The following is a 16,891-nucleotide window of genomic DNA, read 5'->3' on the forward strand; positions in this document are numbered from 1 at the left end:
TTTTTTTTTTTTACATAACCATGACATATGTCCAATTAATAGGCTAAATGATATGAGTGCTGAAAGGATGAATTAAAAACACTAAAATCTTTTTAAACACTAATATAGATTTTAACCTTGGTCTAACATTCAAAAATAGTCCCTTTGTTTCAACTTTATCTGCTGAGTTTTGTTACTGTACCTTCATAATTTTCTTTAAAGCTTTCATTGTTATCATTCATTTCAACGCAAAGCTGCTAGCACTTTGGCTTGAATTTCCATAGAAGACTAAATTCTATGACATTCATACATATGTAGGAAGATATACAAAGCCATTTGTAAATACATGATTCTGAAAGGATCATCATAATACCCTCTAAACTCTTATTGTATTTAGGATATGTGTATACCATATGGTACATATAATGACTAACTAGAAAAAATATCTCTAATTTGTTTGTCCATAACAACTTCAGACTTCTTTTCAATTAAACTTACCTAGCTTTGTGAGAACAGTTGAAGTTTGTTAGATTTAAATTTCCACCTTTCAGTACCATTAAATCATATGCCTAAATAATTGTTGCTTTTCAAAAATTTCTCACTCTCTTCCAGAAGTCATTTGGACCTTTTTGATATCATACAAAAATCAAATTAAATGAAAGGCCTTTCTAAATAAAATCTTGTTGGAAATTTATAACATGTATCTTTTAACTTGAATTATCAGGCTCTGCAAATTAAAAAAAAAATGATAAGGTTTATAAATAAAAGCCCCAGAAGAAAGGCACTTATGCTCTGCACATGGTTATTCCAGTCTGTATACTCCATGACACTTACCAAATGGAATTGATTTCTGGACTGCATACAAATACAGCAAAGTTCTAGAATAAAATCAAATCAGAATGCTTATGAAAAAGTTGGCTACCAAATGTTTCATATCAGTAAAAAATTTCTCTAGAGCCTTCTGATGGAAATTTGAACTATATGTTGTTATGTCAAGTGCAGGAGAGGTATACGGCTGTTGGAGAAATTCCCTTAGTTTATTGACTAAAAAGCCAAAACAATTGTCATTAACAGTAAAAGTGACAAGATAATTAAATGAATGATAACAAAATCTCAGCAGGAAAGTGCCCATTAATTGAATTTATTTGAAAGCATGTTGTCACAAGTCTAACCAAATTGTCTAATTTTCACTCACATTAAAAAGTGATGGCCTATAACAACTAGTTATTAGAAATAAAAGAAAAGGCCAACACTCTGAACTAATAAAATAGGAGAAAACAAGCATTAAAGCACTGTCAGGATATTTGACAGCTTCCTGAAAATTCCATTCATTATTTCGCCCCGTTAAATATTTCTGTGAAACTCACCAAAGAAAAGAATCCCAGTAATTTCTATGTCATAGTGTCTTTAAAGCTGGAACACATTTTACCACATTGTTTCTTGATATTAATACATGTGTCAGTATGAGTATGCCAGCCCGTGAAATGATTGAGAAGGGTGTGTGATAGATATAGCAACTGAGTTTTGGCATTTCTGTGAGAAAATTAGTGCCATTCTGTTTTCCTCTTTCGTACGACATATGGTTAATTTTTTTTTAATTTGTTGCTTTTTCATTTGTACAGAAAAATCTAAATTAAAGAATCATGGTCAACTTTTAAATTTGAAATGGATGAGATACTGTACACTTCACTGAGATTTTCTGCCTTGAGCTGCTAGCATAATCTTTCCAATTAAAATTAGATATTTTTAATGCATTAGCAAATGACTTTCTAATTTCCATGGGGGTAATGATTAACCTCATGCTACATCTGTAGGACTCAACTAGATTTTGTTCATAGTCAACATATTCAATAGAAATTTAAAACTATGAAAGCTGTCAGTTATATTTCTAAGCCCATATTCTACAACATCAATCTGTTGATGACATTTGGCAATAATCTTACATGATAGCAAAACAATTAAATAAAGTCCATTTTGGCTTAATGTTTGTATACATTTTAAGCAGCCTTGACTATTTACAATTTAATGTGAGGCAAGAAAATTTGAATGAATAAGTAATGCCAAAAATATTCTTTTAATTTGGTGACTCACATTTTTCTGAAGAAAATCATTATCTAAATAAATACATTTTAAAGATACTGGTTAAAATTTAATAACAATAGTCAAAATATTTTTTGCATTTAAAAATTATGTTTCAGCTTTAAAAACAGTTCTTAATGTTCTGTTTATTGTAGGACATTTTACATTCAGAAAACTAGCTGCTGTAATTATAAAACTAGTGACTAACACTCATTCACAATGACTTTATCACATCTTAGGAACAGTAATAAAATGTAGAACTGCTTCATCGCCCACAAACTTGATACTACATTAATTTAGAAAAAAAGAATAAGGCTATGCCCTTTGTTTTCCTAAATAATTTCCCAAAATTAATATAGAATAGATGTCAGTTATGGTATAGATAGGCATATTTATTGACAGATAAATTAAAGCAACAAAGGGACAGATATAAACATGGCTATCGCTAAAATAGAATGTTTGGTTTGGTCAAGTGAAGTAATGCATATGCAAGATTCCATTCATACCTTACTTTTTTATTTCTATTTCTGTTTTTATCTTTTGTTTAATTGATATAGTAAAAAAACAGTTTTCTGATTAAACAATATTTCAGATGATAAACAATTTTTTTATTGGTTTATATTGGCAGTTCACAGTTTGAAAATATAGCCACATCGGGCAAAAACTGCATGTAGACCGTTCTGGATTTTGAAGACTTTTTCCTTCTAACAGATTTTTATTTAAAGTTATGGAGCAGTATCTACATTTACTGACAGTTAATAATTGAGAGGGGGAATTATGGGCAAAGGAATTACTTGAAATAGAAGATTTTATCGTTTAGTGTCAGCTTAATGTCTTGCTCAGCACTTTTAAATTCTCTTAGAAAGATAACTTTCTATCCGTTACTGTATGATAGTTCAATCACCCTTATATTATGGATGGACCTAGCTATTCTCATTCCATGAAATATCACACATTTATTTCCAATAGACCTTTTCCTCACTGACCAGAATTAGAACTTGTGTTTCTAACTGGAAACAACTGGCACGTTTTATTTCTACAATACTTTCACATAGGAGGTATTTAAATATACAGAACTGATATTTTTCATAAGTTCCTGGGCTTATAAATTCATAATGTTAAAGTTTCATCAGTTTCATCTTAGATGAGACTTGTCTATAAATATATGATGTGTTTTCTGTAGAAGTTGTCTATATGTCTTCAAAAATCTGAGTGGTCTAGAAAAATGACTCTGAGACAGTCATGTTTCTTTTGTTTTTTGTTTTTTTTTTTCTAAAAAAAAAAGACAAAACAGCAATAAACATTTTAGCTCTTTAATGAGCAAAGATCATGTTTCTTAGCATTGGACTAATAGTCATTATCCAGATTATCTTTATTTCACGCAATGACCAGCGACATGGCCAAGATGTACAAAGTTCTTTCCATCAAGTAGTATACAATTTTTTTTTTGTATAATAAGCTTTCATTCTTGAAAAAGAGTAACTGAAAAGAAAGGTTTCTGTTACTGCAGTTAGTTTGTCAGAGAAAGTTCTTTGCATTATCTTACAAACTATCAAAATTGCTAGTCATCTGAAAAAATGTAAAAAAAAATCACATAACTTTAGTCTAATAGAAATATAGTACAGGTAAGAGAGAAAGTATCAGGATGTGCTCTTAAGTCCATCTCATTTTTTTTAATATAAATGTACATCTGATTACATATACAAACATTTGGAAAGGTCTGTGATATACTGTTACTGGTAAACAACAGGGGGATGAAGAGTTTCCCATGGTCTTAGAATATTCATTTAAAATCACACATACTTGTAAGACTAAAATCCTCCAGGTGTTGACTCTCATTCTACATTCTACGTTGTACTCTACTGAGATTGCGCGAGTCAATTCCAGTGAATGAACCGCAGTGAAAAAGGTAAGTGATGTGAGGAGGGACATAACTTTATATTGAATTATTATTAGTAAACATTTTGTCATGCAACATGAGTAAATCAATTAACTGAGAACTGTAACCAGAGTGGTAATTTGGGGGCATCCTCATATCGTAAAAGACTGTTGCAAGTAACTCTTTGGACACACTTCACCTTACCAAAAGGAACAAAATACAGAGTAACAAAAACCACAGCAAATTATAGATCTGGTAACACATGTCCAATTAGGGTTATCGCTCTATAAATTATTTAGATGGGAATGAAAAGAACATTAAAAACACAGAAAAAATTTTTTTTCTGGGATTCATATCAGCAAGTATTCACCACTATACCTATAGTTTCTTCAAATACCTTTAATAACTAATTCCTTCTATTATCAAAACTATTGTGAATTATTTAATTGTAATTACTTTTGCCCGTAAAATCTTCTTTAGGTTCTGCCAATTGATGGAGGAAGCTTCTATTAAAAACTCCAATGGGATGAGAAGAATTTTAATTACGGCTTAATCAGCAGCACAGCCACCAAGCATATAAATTATCATGCACATCGTGCTAAAAATATCCAGTTTCCTTTATCCCCACAACTTTATACTGACAGCACTTATGTGATAATGTTGTACCTGCCAGTCTTTAAACTTCTTTGTTTTACTGGCAAATTTCAGCATGAGCCTCTGCTAAGGCCATTAACAGCATTGGTGCTTTGTGTACTTATCCAAATATGTAAATATGGTCTACACAATAAAACGGCTCCAAATAAAAACTGGTGAAAATTATCTGACATTCCATTGGTGTGTCCCTTGTGCATATTCATGGTTGTTTTTTCATTTTTATTTTTTTTATGTTTCAGACATAGTTCTTTCCTGTTTGGTGTTCCACATGCCTAATTCCATTATGTAACATAAATCTTCAAAAAATTAATTCTTGAATGTGAATGAAAAAGTATCATTCAGAACAATTGCTTCAAGCAATTGAAATTCATTTTTAAAGTTGGTTTGTGTATATATGTACAATTCGTTTTTTTCAAAACCCCCAAAGTAGTTGATATGTATATTCACATAACGTTCCTTCTTATTTAAATAGTAAGAGTCTTGTAGGTTGAAAGCCAAGGAATCTTCAGTAATCTTTTACTGCAATCCATCAAAAAATAGAGTTTGTTTCTCTTATCTGGCTATACCCTGGTTGTTGAATGTGAATGGGGGTGGGGATGGGGGTGGGGCAGAGTATTGTTCTGTCCTCCAGTAAATGTATTGAATGTGTGTAAGGGCTGAATCCCTGGTATAGTGTTGGGAATCATTGTAATGGTGTTGGGTGTCATTAAGGGAACATCATCAGGCGACCTCCTCATAGCTAGTGTGTAATCTGGGGGGCAGGCGGTCCGAAGAACCACCTCATGTGGATGGATAGACTCACATTCATGATCCAAATCAGTGTGCTTCATTTGGAGGGACATGATCTCCTCTTCTTGTGCATGGGTCAGGTCGTTGGTAGTGGTACGCTGAGGGCTGCATCTCCTATGAACATCATGTCTCCTCTTATCCTTTTTGTAGTACAGGGCTGCAAAGGCCAAGATGTTCAGAAACAGCAGTGACGCTCCAACTGCTATAGTGACGCTCAACTCTGTTGAGTAGTCCCTTTGATCTACTGAGAATGGACTCGGTTGTTGTTTGGGATCATCCTGCTTGGCAGTGGGAAAGGCTGATGTGACAGGTACAGAATTTTTTCTCGTAGGTCTGAAAGTGATGTCAGTTGATGGCACTTTAGTTGTTGTCGAGGTATACTGAGAAATGTCATTGAGATTATGCAGATGAGGTACCAGCTCCAACCAGAGGTTCACCTTATTGGCTCTATAATGTTCTTTAACTCTTGGTTTTAATCCAATATGAAGATAAAGTTGATCTTTCTGGGAATATCTTGTCCATGCTACTTCTTCAAAACGGTTGGGTTTGGTGTGGATAAATTTTGTGTCTTGAGGGACTGGTTGATTTGGGTCCCTAGGAAATAAAACAGCAATTATGAGAATGAACTTATCTTATTCTCTTAATAGAAGTAGTACTAGTTTAACATCTAATTAAAGAGGTAATTCAGCAAGGCTTCAGATTGTGTTTTAACAACTTGGGTCAATTTAGAAATATAAATAGCATTGCAGGTAGGTTTTCAGATAGAGATAACATATTGCAAGTAAACCTCACATTCTTCTTCTCTCTGTCCATTTGGAGGTTGGCTGCTATCTACCCAAAGATTTTAAAATTTATATAGCTATGTGTTGTCTCACAGGCAAACTAGCAGAGACAGTGTGAAATAGTGGAAAAGATGGGGTTTGGAATTGGCAGGTGAGGATTTGAGTCCTCGTACTGCTGCATACTAGGCATATGAATATTTATATGAGGCTCTTGTAGTTTTAGGTCCCTTCTCATAAAATGGGATCAATAGCACTTGACCTGCTCACCGAACAAGGTAGTTGGGAGGATCAAAGGGGATGCAGTACTGTAAATTGGAAAGCACTATAAAATAACATGTGTCACTATTGAATAACAATAATAAGTCCTGTGCAATGAAAACACCAAAATAAATTTAATGGTCAAGTAATGCAATAGAAGTATCAGATTTTCTTAATAAACTTCTAGAAAGTGAGAATAAAGCAATGATTTTTGAAACACCATAACTCAGCATTTTGCAAAAAAGGAACTTAATTCATTGCTAATATTAATCTATTAAATCATTTGGACACAAAATGTGTATTATTAGTCAATGCTTAAAAGGGTATTTCTATTAAATAATAGGACATTTTATTCCTTAGGTACATACCCAGTTTTAGCAAAATTGGTCCAGTATGTCATTACAACTGCACTCAGCATCACATCATTTTTGGAGAAATTGCAAGGAAATAACTCTGTAGGTCCGATCATGGGGATTCCTAGTACGTAAGGAACCTCATCTCCATGAGCTGCATCAGCCCAAGCTGGAACCTGGTCTGTTTGGCAATGATGGTAAAAGGCATAGAAATATGTAGGTGAACCAAAATTTGAGTGAAGATCTGCTGTAGCTACAGCTGGTGCCACCCACTGATGGTCTGTAAACAAAGCCAGTAATGTCTTCCTTCTGGTTTCAGGGTTATGACGGTCGGCCCAGTCAGTGTACATGAATTTAATGGTTTCTCTCAAAACATCTTTTCCTTCAGGATACCCATATAAATTATCAACAAAATTGGAAACAGCAAAGTCAAAATCACTAGCTGATATGCCATCATCACTATCTACTATATTTTCAACAAATTTTAACCCTTCCCCTTGATTAACTCCTAACATTATATCATAGTTGAGAAACTCTCCTTGCTCCATCAATATCTGAGGGTCATCTGGTATTACATCACCATCAATCACAGGTCCAAAGGCTATGTGGTATCGTGCTGGTTGAATATCTTGGTCAACAAGTTCTTTGTAAGGCTTCTTCTGTAGGCATTCCACTAACTCTACTGTATCTGAAACATTGCAACCAACTTTTGTGGCCAACATTCTAGCATATTTTGCAGGTTGGAAACTAACAGCCCAGCTGGAAAGGGCTGTTCCACTTTGAGCTATTGCTCGTTGAAAAAGTCCTGGGGGAAAACAACAAAAAGTTTCAGGTGACCTTTGAATAATATTGTGGTAAAACAATAACATTAGATATTTTAGACGTGTATATAAAAACCCAGATACAACTCTAGAAACAGGGAGATAGAGACATTTTTGCTTAAGAGAAGGTACATAAAGTCATCCCCAGGGTATAATGAATCAGAGAGGTGGACTGAGTCTCCTGCTTTGAGTGACAACCGCTTTAGAGATCAAGAGATCTCAAAAGAGGCAGTAAGCAAGGAAAGGAAGAGAACGTGTCCATACTAGTGGTAAAAAGCCCCAAGTATTTTTTGGCTTAGCAAGTAAACACCTATGTTATCACCAAAGCTAACTAGATGGGGTCAACTCTTTAACTCAACCCTTTAACTCTTCATCAGATTCTGTATTGTCTTATGAGGATATTTCCTCCAATTTAGCTGCATGTATCTTCCTGCAAAATGTCTCTGCATGTTCATTTTAATCTGATTGTATTTTTAAATGAATTGTTGAGAGCTCACACAATTGCTGGGGCTGGGGATTTGTTAATACCCTGGGGATGGCCCTGAAGGCACACGAAACAGAATATCACTTTAGACATACTCTTTCCAGTTCTTTATGTCACACATAGTATGCTGAATATTCATCTTTCAGAAGAAGACATAACATTTAAAGTGTTTTTGCTAGGTTAAAGAAAAAACCATCAGGAGAAGGATTTATTGGGAAGTGATTTAACTTTTTCCGCTATTGAATGTGCACTGCTACATTTTATCATAAAAGATGAAAGATAAAAAGTACATGGTCCACTGCTTTTCACTTAATTGCGTTTAAGAATTATAAATCATGGTCCCATATGCAGTATGATTAGAGCTGCATGCCATTCAAATTTATAAATGCACTTTATCTACTTATTAAGATGTTTTCAAATAAAATCCTTGCTTTAAAAATATAATGTATCTATTTCCTTTTAAAAAATTACATTTGTTATCAATTTCCAAATACAGCTTTGTAGTTTGGTTATTTAAACACATGCTCAATTATTCATATGTGTTAATGTGATAAAACAGTTGTCACAAAGGTGCTAAAGCAGTGTCTGAATTACAAGCAAAGTTTTAGATTTTTCTCTGAACATGAATATATATTAAAAACTTAGTCTGTAACATGTTCTTAGATAATTCTAAAAATATTCAGAAAGTCAAACAATACTAATTTAAATTTGTTTTGGTTTCTGACATCTTTATGAACATACTTTTAGTTTGCTAGAGCAAAATATGGTACAGTAAATGATGTATAGATAATTTAAAAATATATAGTCTACGTGTTTGTCAACACTTGCTCAGGGATATACTTGACTAATTAAAAACATCTCAATTAAAATAAACCCAATGATTTCTATAATATTCTTTCTAATTTCAGAGGCTAAATAAAAGTAACTAAATATACAAGAAAAGATTCTGGGGGAAATATGCATCATTAAATATAGTCTGAGATGGCATTGGGAAAACCATATATCTTATCATTAGTGAGAACACTTGTTATGGGTATGTATTGGTGGTTCGGTCCTGGTAGATACAGGCATGAGCACTGCTGCAGCCATGGACAGTTTACAGACTTTCAAGTCTATGTTTGCACTAGAGATAGAATTAGCCTGGTGATTTTAAGACATCTCCTGAGCATATTCTGGTCAGCTTTGTGTGTGGAGATAGGCTTAGGATGAGACCAAATATAAGTCCATTTGTGTGGCCAAGCAAAAACAGATATTCCTGAAGAGGGTAATGAAATGCTATATTTCAACTGTCTGTATAACCATTTGCCACAGTTCACCATTTCACTGACTGATAAATAGCAATGCTACTCAATGCACTAACTGATTCATCTCTTTATTGAATGCTAGTTTTATACTGCCTTACATTTATTGGGTTGTCGGAAAAGTCATGATGTATTTTGTCTATGTTTTTCAAAGGTCATTTATTTATATAAAGAACAAAGATCAATCAATAATATATTGCCCATTTTGTTCAATAACCTTTTGCCATCTTTCAGTGAGCTTCATAATTCCTCGTTCATAGAAGGACCTGTCTTTATTTGTGAAAAACTGAACAAGGTGCTGATTTATAGCCTCATCTGAATTGAATGTTATACCACACAAGGAGTTTTGAAGAGAACAAAACAAGTGGAAGTCTGATGGCGCAAGGTCAGGCGAGTATGGTGGGTGTGGCAACACATCCCATCCAAGGTCCAATAATTTTTGACGGGTGATCAAACTTGTGTGCGGTCTCACGTTGTAGCGATGGAACACAACTCCTTTACAATTAACAAGCTCTGGATGTTTCTGGATGATGGATTCATTCAAACTGTCCAACTGCCAACAGTACACATTCAATTGATTGTTCGGGTCCTTGGTAGGAGATCGAAAAACACGACACCTTTAAAATCCCACCACACTGAGAGCATAACCTTCCTCTGATGAATGTCTGCTTTCAATGTCGTTTGAGGCGAATCATCACGTTGGGACCAAGACCGTTTGCACACCACATTGTTGTAAACAATCCACTTCTCATTACCAGTTATCAGTCACTTCAAAAAAGGATCATTTTCCTCATGTTTAATGAGCATATTGCAGATGTTTATATGCGTCGTCAAATGAACTTCTTTGAGTTCATGCGGAACCCAAATATCAAGCTTGCTTACATATCCCAGCTTCTTCAGGTGGTCGTGAATGCTTGAATGGTGGATGTTCAGTGTTTCTGCAATCTCTCGTGTCGTGTAACGTGGGTTTGACTCGATCAATGCCTTTATTTTGTCATCATCAACCTCGGTGGGCCTCCCTGACTGAGGAGGATTATTGAGATCAAAATCACCAGCACAGAATTTCGTGAAACATCGTTGGCACTGACATTCTTGTACAGCACTGTCACCATAAACTTTATGCAACTTTTCACAAGCTTGACACGTGTTCTTCCCTTTATGGAAGTAAAACAGTAAAATATGGCAAAAATGCACAGTTTGGTCTTCCATCTTCAACTTGTTGTAAAATCTCCAAAACTCAATCAAACCGCTCAATATTTTTTTTAGAGTGAAGCTAGAACTGCCAGCTGTCAAATGACATAGCAATAACATAGATGTGAATGACTCTAGTACTTCCAAAAATGAACTAGTTCTATCTGTCGCAAACATGCGTCATGAGTTTTCCGACAACCCAATACATAAAGTTTTAGAAACGTAAGAGGAAATAACATTGGAGATAAAATGACCCTAAGAAGTCTGAATAGATGGTCTAATGTTAGCCTAGATAAACACTGGCATTACTGTAGTACTTAGGCTACAATAATCTAACCTGTTCAATTAAAGAAAACAAACAAAAAACACAAAGTTTGTTATTTCAAAATCAGCCAAGGCATTACAGACCAAAATTTCTATACAAATAGTAATGTTCTATGTGCCATTTTGTCATCTTGAATTAGAAATTTACTAATATAAATGAGATATTACAGAAAATATGCCTGTGAATTATGTCTACAATAATATATGAGTCTACAAATATATATACTCATTTAAATACTGGCTGTTATTTTGAAATTCCACATTGATGCATTTTGATACCAAAACAAATATCTGGTACTTATACCATAAAATTCACTCTTACAAATTAAGATGTTTCATGAACACGTGACAGTGTATACTTTCTTAATATACATAAAATGACAATTAAAAAAGCAGAAACTATATGATGACCTAGGTTGATAGTATTCTGTATCTTCCTATCTCTTATGTATGTATAATGGAGAAAAAGTATTTGCATTCGCAGACTTCAACAAAACACTTCTGTCCTTGTGGATATTTCAAGTTAATAAATGCAATTCGAATGGGTGACTAAACTGTTGGTAAGATTGAGTCCTTAAAAAACAACAATGATGTGCCTTTGGCAGGCACTTTGGAAAAACGGCAACAAGGCCAGAAAATGGAAACAAGAAAAATATCTAATAGGTTTAAGCAGCCTCAGAGCTCCACGCTGCTTTGCCAAGCTTTGGGTGGGGGACAAGGGGTAACACGTTTGGAGTTGAAAATAGAAAATAGCACAAATTCAAACCTATTTTTTTTTAAATCAAAAGCTCTACTAGTGTGCTCTCGATGCTTTGACAATTTTGGATCATGCATGCAAAAAAAACAAACATTGATTCTCTACTCAGACAAGTGAAAATTTCATATCCAGGCAAACCAGCTTATAACTGCTTCCTTCTTATTAGCAAATGGTTTTAAATGTCTATTGTCTTAAGGTTATAGATAATCCTTGCATTAAAAAAACCTTGTCTTAGATTATGATTACTGAATAAACAGAGATGACACAACTGTGAACGTTTTTGATTTTCCCAAAAATCACTCTTTGGAGAAAAGCAAAGTAATGGTAATGCTAACTATTCAGAAGTGTGCTTGAAAGGGCATCCTTACCACAGGAGACAAAAGAGTTCCACAAAAATCTAAACATGCATACAAAAGCTGAAGAAACAAAATTTTAAACAGTTATTGAGTTCAGCCTAACACTCAGTTTGAACAGAGAAATATATACAGAGCATCACATACTACTGATGGTGGTGGCATGCAGACACCAAAATTGTCAAAATTTGCAACCTGCATAATACCTTTGGTTGAATTGCTCCAACGGTTACCTTCAGAATAATGGGATAAAGTCAGCAAATTGACACATGAACCCCCAGCGCCAGATCCAAAAACAGTGATTCTTAAGGGGTCACCACCAAAGAATCCAATGTTCTCACTAGTCCATCTTAAAGCCTGTATGAGATCAAGGAGTCCATAGTTTCCTTTTGCAGCCTGATCCCCTGTGCTCAAGAAACCTGAAAAATAGAAACAAAAAGACACCTTAGAACACCCTTTTGAATTGACATGAATCAAATAGGCACTAAATTTAAACACAACTGAAGACTGTGTTCATCAAGGTAAGTACAAGTTCTTTAGTAAAAACATTATTTCCCACCAGAATAAAAAAATTTACCTTAGGGAGAATAGTAGAGACTAAAATCTGAAAAAAATGACATTTATCTTTTCCAAATTATCCATGGAATAGGTAGCAGGGGGCAAATAAAGAGAATGAAAACATTCTGAAAGATCTCAGGGGAGACATTCTAGAGGCCAAGTTACTTGGTGGAGGTATTTGGGATAGTGTCATGGGGCACACGAGGATGTGTTTTTGCATAAAACACTGTATCAGTCCCAGATGCTTATGGTCTAATATGGTTGGAATTTAATGCATGTGTAGCAGAGTGGCAGGATTTGAGGGTGGAGAGCATATATAGCTTTCTAAAACTTGTGCATAAAATGATATGCAACTCTTTGCATGTATATGTATATATATTTTTTTATCGATGATGACCCATGGTTAAGAAAGAATCACTGTGTTAGAGGCAATTGGAGACCACATTCTGGAATACCTCAAATGCTAAACTGAGGAGATTTGCTCAATTAGAAAACTTTGTAGAATAATTGAAAATTGTTGAAAAGTTCTGACTCATGTTTTTGGAATGTTTAAAGTTCTGTTTTATAGTGACTCTGAAAATGAAGAGAAACATATGTTGCACAATAGAAAGAATGGAGGCCGGGGTTATAGGGATCTGAACTGCAGAGTGGCAAAGCAATCGAAAAAAGGAGATAGAAAAACAAAACAAAACTGTGGCAGTAAGAGCTGAGTGACTTTCTTATGCAGCAGGTTCTCGAATCACATTGTTTAATGCAATGTCATTTCATCATAATGATGAGATGCCATAGGAACTGAACTCTTGTTTATGTCAATTAGCATATGGTAAAATTGGTTTTATTATACATCACTTCGCTTAAAGTTGCAGAGCCTATCGACGACGTTAAGTGAGAACTTACCGTATATGGAAGTTGTAGAGAGAAGAGTCGAAGATATTACTTTAATAATACTTTGAACATATTCATTCATTTCGCTGTCAATAGCATTTTTTTCAAGACAGCAAGTTTATTGATCATAAAAGATTGTCAAAAAGACTTCCCACATAAATTTTCCTAAGTGTTGAAAAAAGGCATTTTAAAGATGTTTCAATTATATAACTGAAACAGTAGGCAACTACCAATTACACTGCACCTAGATATTATTTTTTAATTTATTACATTTATTGAGGTGATATCAGTTAGTAAAAATTATATAGGTTTCGAGTGTACAATTCTACAATACATCATCAATCTATTGCAATTGTGTGTTCACCACCCAGAATCAGTTCTCCATCACAATATATTTGACCCCCTTTACCTTCTTCTACCTCCCTCCCTCTCCCCCTTACCCTCTAGTAACCACAAAACTGTTGTGTGTCTATGAGTTTTCATTTGTTTGTGTGTCTTATTCATTTTTGCTTTTAGTTTTATATCCCACATATATAGAGTGAAATCATGTTTCTCAACTTTCTGTCTAACTTATTTTGCTTAGCATGATAATTTCAAGATTCATCAATGTTGTTGCAATTGGCAGTATTTCATCTCTTCTTATAGCTAAGTAATATTCCATTGTGTATATATACCACATCTTCTTTATCCAATCATCTATTGAAGGACACTTTAGTTGTTTACATGTCTTGGTCACCATAATAATGCTGCAATGAACGTGGGAGTACATATATCTTTGCGGATAAATGTTTTCCAATCTTTTGGGTTGATACCCAGGAGAGGGACTGCTGGGTCATATGATAATTCTATTCTTAATTTTTTGAGGAATCTCCATAGTGTTTTCCATAATGGCTGTATCAATTTATACCCCCACCAGCAATGTATGAGGGTTCCTTTTTTCTCCACAACCTCTCCAACACTTGTTATTGCTTGTCTCAGTTGATAATAGCTGATCTATCAGGTGTGAGGTGGTATCTCATTGTGTTTTTGATTTGTGTTTTCCTAAGTGCTAGTGAAGTTGATAATTTTTTCATATTTGTTGACTGTTTGTATGTGTTCTTGGGAGGACCTGTTTAGGTTCTCTGCCCATTTTTTTAATTGCATTTTTTTCTCCTGTTGAGTTGTATGAGTTCTTTATATATTTTGGGATATTAGCCCCTTATCGGAGGTATTGTTTGCAAATATCTTCTCCCATTCAGTTGGTTGCCTCTTTGTTTTGTTGATGGCTTCTTTTGCTATGCAGAAGCTTTTTAGTTTAATATAGTCCCACACATTTATTTTTGCTTTTCTTTCCCTTGCCTTGAGGTCAAATTCATAAAATCCCCTCTGAATCCAAGGTCCATTAATTTGGTATCTATATTTTCTTCTAAGTAACTTATTGTTTCAGGTGTTATATTTAGGTCTTTGATGCATTTTGAATTAATTTTGGTAGATGGTGACAGGTAGCAATCTAGCTTCATTCTTTTGCAAATGGCTTTCAATTTTCCCAGCACCATTTACTAAAGAAGCTTTCTTTTCTCTATTGAATGTTTTTGGCTCCTTTGTTGAAAATTATCTGACCATATATATGTGGGTTTATATGTGAGTTCCCAGTTCTATTTCGTTGGTCTGTGTCTCTGTTTTTCTCCAATACTGTGCAGTTTTTATTATTGTCACTTTGTAGTATAAATTGAAGTCAGGGAGGGTAATACCTCTGGCCTTGTTCTTTTTTCTCAGGACTATTTGGCTATTTGGGGTCTTTTGTAATCCCATACAAATCTGATGATATTTTGTTCTATCTTTAAACAATGCCACTGGGATTCTGATGGGGATTGTATTAAACCTATATATTGCTAACTGTAAACTGGCCATTTTAACTATGTTAATTCTTCCAATCTATCATGATGGAATACCTTTCCATTTCTTTGTGTCTTCTTTAATTTCTTTTAATAATGTCTTACAGTTTTCAATGTATAAGTTCTTCACATCTCTGTTGAATTTATTCCTAGGTATTTTATTCTTTTTTGTTGCAATTGCAGAAGGAATTGTTTTTTTTTTGTTTGTTTGTTTTTTCCATTTATTTTTTTCACAGATTTATTAGTCAAAGGAATGCAACAGATTTCTGTACATTGATTTTGTATCCTGCAACTTTAGTGTGTTTATTGTTTCTAATAGTTTTTTGATGGAGTCTTTAGGGTTTTTTATATAATAAATCATGTCATCAACAAAGAGTGACAATTTTACTTCTTCGTTTTCAGTTTGGATGCCTTTTATTTCTTTCTCTTGCCTGATTGCTCTGGCTAGGTCTTCCAGTACTATGTTAAATAATGGTGGTGACAGGTGTATCCCTGTCTTATTCCTGATTGTAGAGGGAAAGCTTTCAGTTTTTCACCATTTTAGCTCAGGGTTTGTTGTATATGGCCTTTATTATGTGGAGGAGCTTTTGCTCTATACCCATTTTATTAAGTGTTTTAATCATAAATGGATATTGCATCTTGTCAAATGCTTTTTCTTCATTTATTGATATGATCATATAATGTTTATCTTTTATTTTATGTGGTGTATTGTATTGATTGATTTGCATATGTTGAATCATCAGTGTGCCCCTGGAATGAACCCTACTTGATCATGATGTATAATCTTTTTAATGTATTGTTGTATTCAATTTGCTATTATTTTGTTTTGTTAGGTTTTATGCATGTGTATTCATCAGAGATATTGGTCTGTAGTTTTATTTGTGTTATCCTTACCAGGTTTTGGAATCTGGGTAATAATGTTGGCCTCATAAAATGAGTTAAGAAGTATTGCCTCTTCCTCAGTTTTTTTGGAAGAGTTTGAGGAGGACAGGTATTAAATCATCTTTGAAGATTTGGTAGAATTCACTAGTGAAGCCATCTGGTCCTGGACTTTTGCTTTTGGGGGGTGTTGGATGATTGTTTCAATTTCCTTACTGTTAATTGGTCTATTTAGATTTCCCAATTCTTCGTGGTTACGTATTTCTAAGAACTTGTCCATTTCTTCTAGGTTACTGAATTTGGTGGCATATAGTCCTTCATAATATTCTCATATGATCCTTCATATTTCTATGGTATCCAACATAACTTTCATAACTTCTTCTCTTTCATTTCTGATTTTGTTTGTGTCTTTTCTCTTTTTCCCTTAGTGAGTCTAGCTAGAGATTTGTCAATTTTATGAATCTTTTTAAAGAACCAGCTCTTTGTTGCATTAATTTTTTTCTATTGTTTTTTTTGTTCTCAATTTCATCTAATTCTGCTAAAAATTTTTTATTATTTCCTTCCTTCTGCTGACTTTGGGTTTCATTTACTGATAATTTGCTAGTTCTTTAAGGTGTAATGTTAGGTTATTTATTTGAGGTTTTTCTTGTTTCTTGAAATAGGCCTGTAATGATCTAAATTTCCCTCTTAA

At 34.0% G+C, this 16,891-nt stretch overlaps 1 protein-coding gene across 6 annotated transcripts in view; it reads right to left on the reverse strand.

Moving 5' to 3' along the window:
- Positions 1 to 3,357: 3,357 nt before the first annotated feature.
- The window catches only part of NLGN1 (neuroligin 1), a 904,313-nt gene continuing 890,779 nt past the window's right edge, over positions 3,358 to 16,891 (reverse strand). For 4 of the 6 annotated variants that reach the window (XM_019660522.1, XM_019660520.1, XM_019660524.1 and 1 more), the window contains 3 exons: positions 12,211 to 12,423; positions 6,789 to 7,578; positions 3,358 to 5,974 (listed from right to left, as the gene is read on the reverse strand). In XM_019660522.1, coding sequence (XP_019516067.1) covers positions 5,152 to 5,974; positions 6,789 to 7,578; positions 12,211 to 12,423 — 1,826 coding nt within the window. In that variant the 3' untranslated portion in view covers positions 3,358 to 5,151. The remainder of the gene's footprint in view (positions 5,975 to 6,788; positions 7,579 to 12,210; positions 12,424 to 16,891) is intronic. The other 2 variants (XM_019660525.1, XM_019660523.1) reach the window with 1 other exon arrangement.

Source organism: Hipposideros armiger, unplaced genomic scaffold (genome assembly GCF_001890085.2).
Source record: "Hipposideros armiger isolate ML-2016 unplaced genomic scaffold, ASM189008v1 scaffold_320, whole genome shotgun sequence".
NCBI classification, from domain to species: Eukaryota; Metazoa; Chordata; class Mammalia; order Chiroptera; family Hipposideridae; genus Hipposideros; species Hipposideros armiger.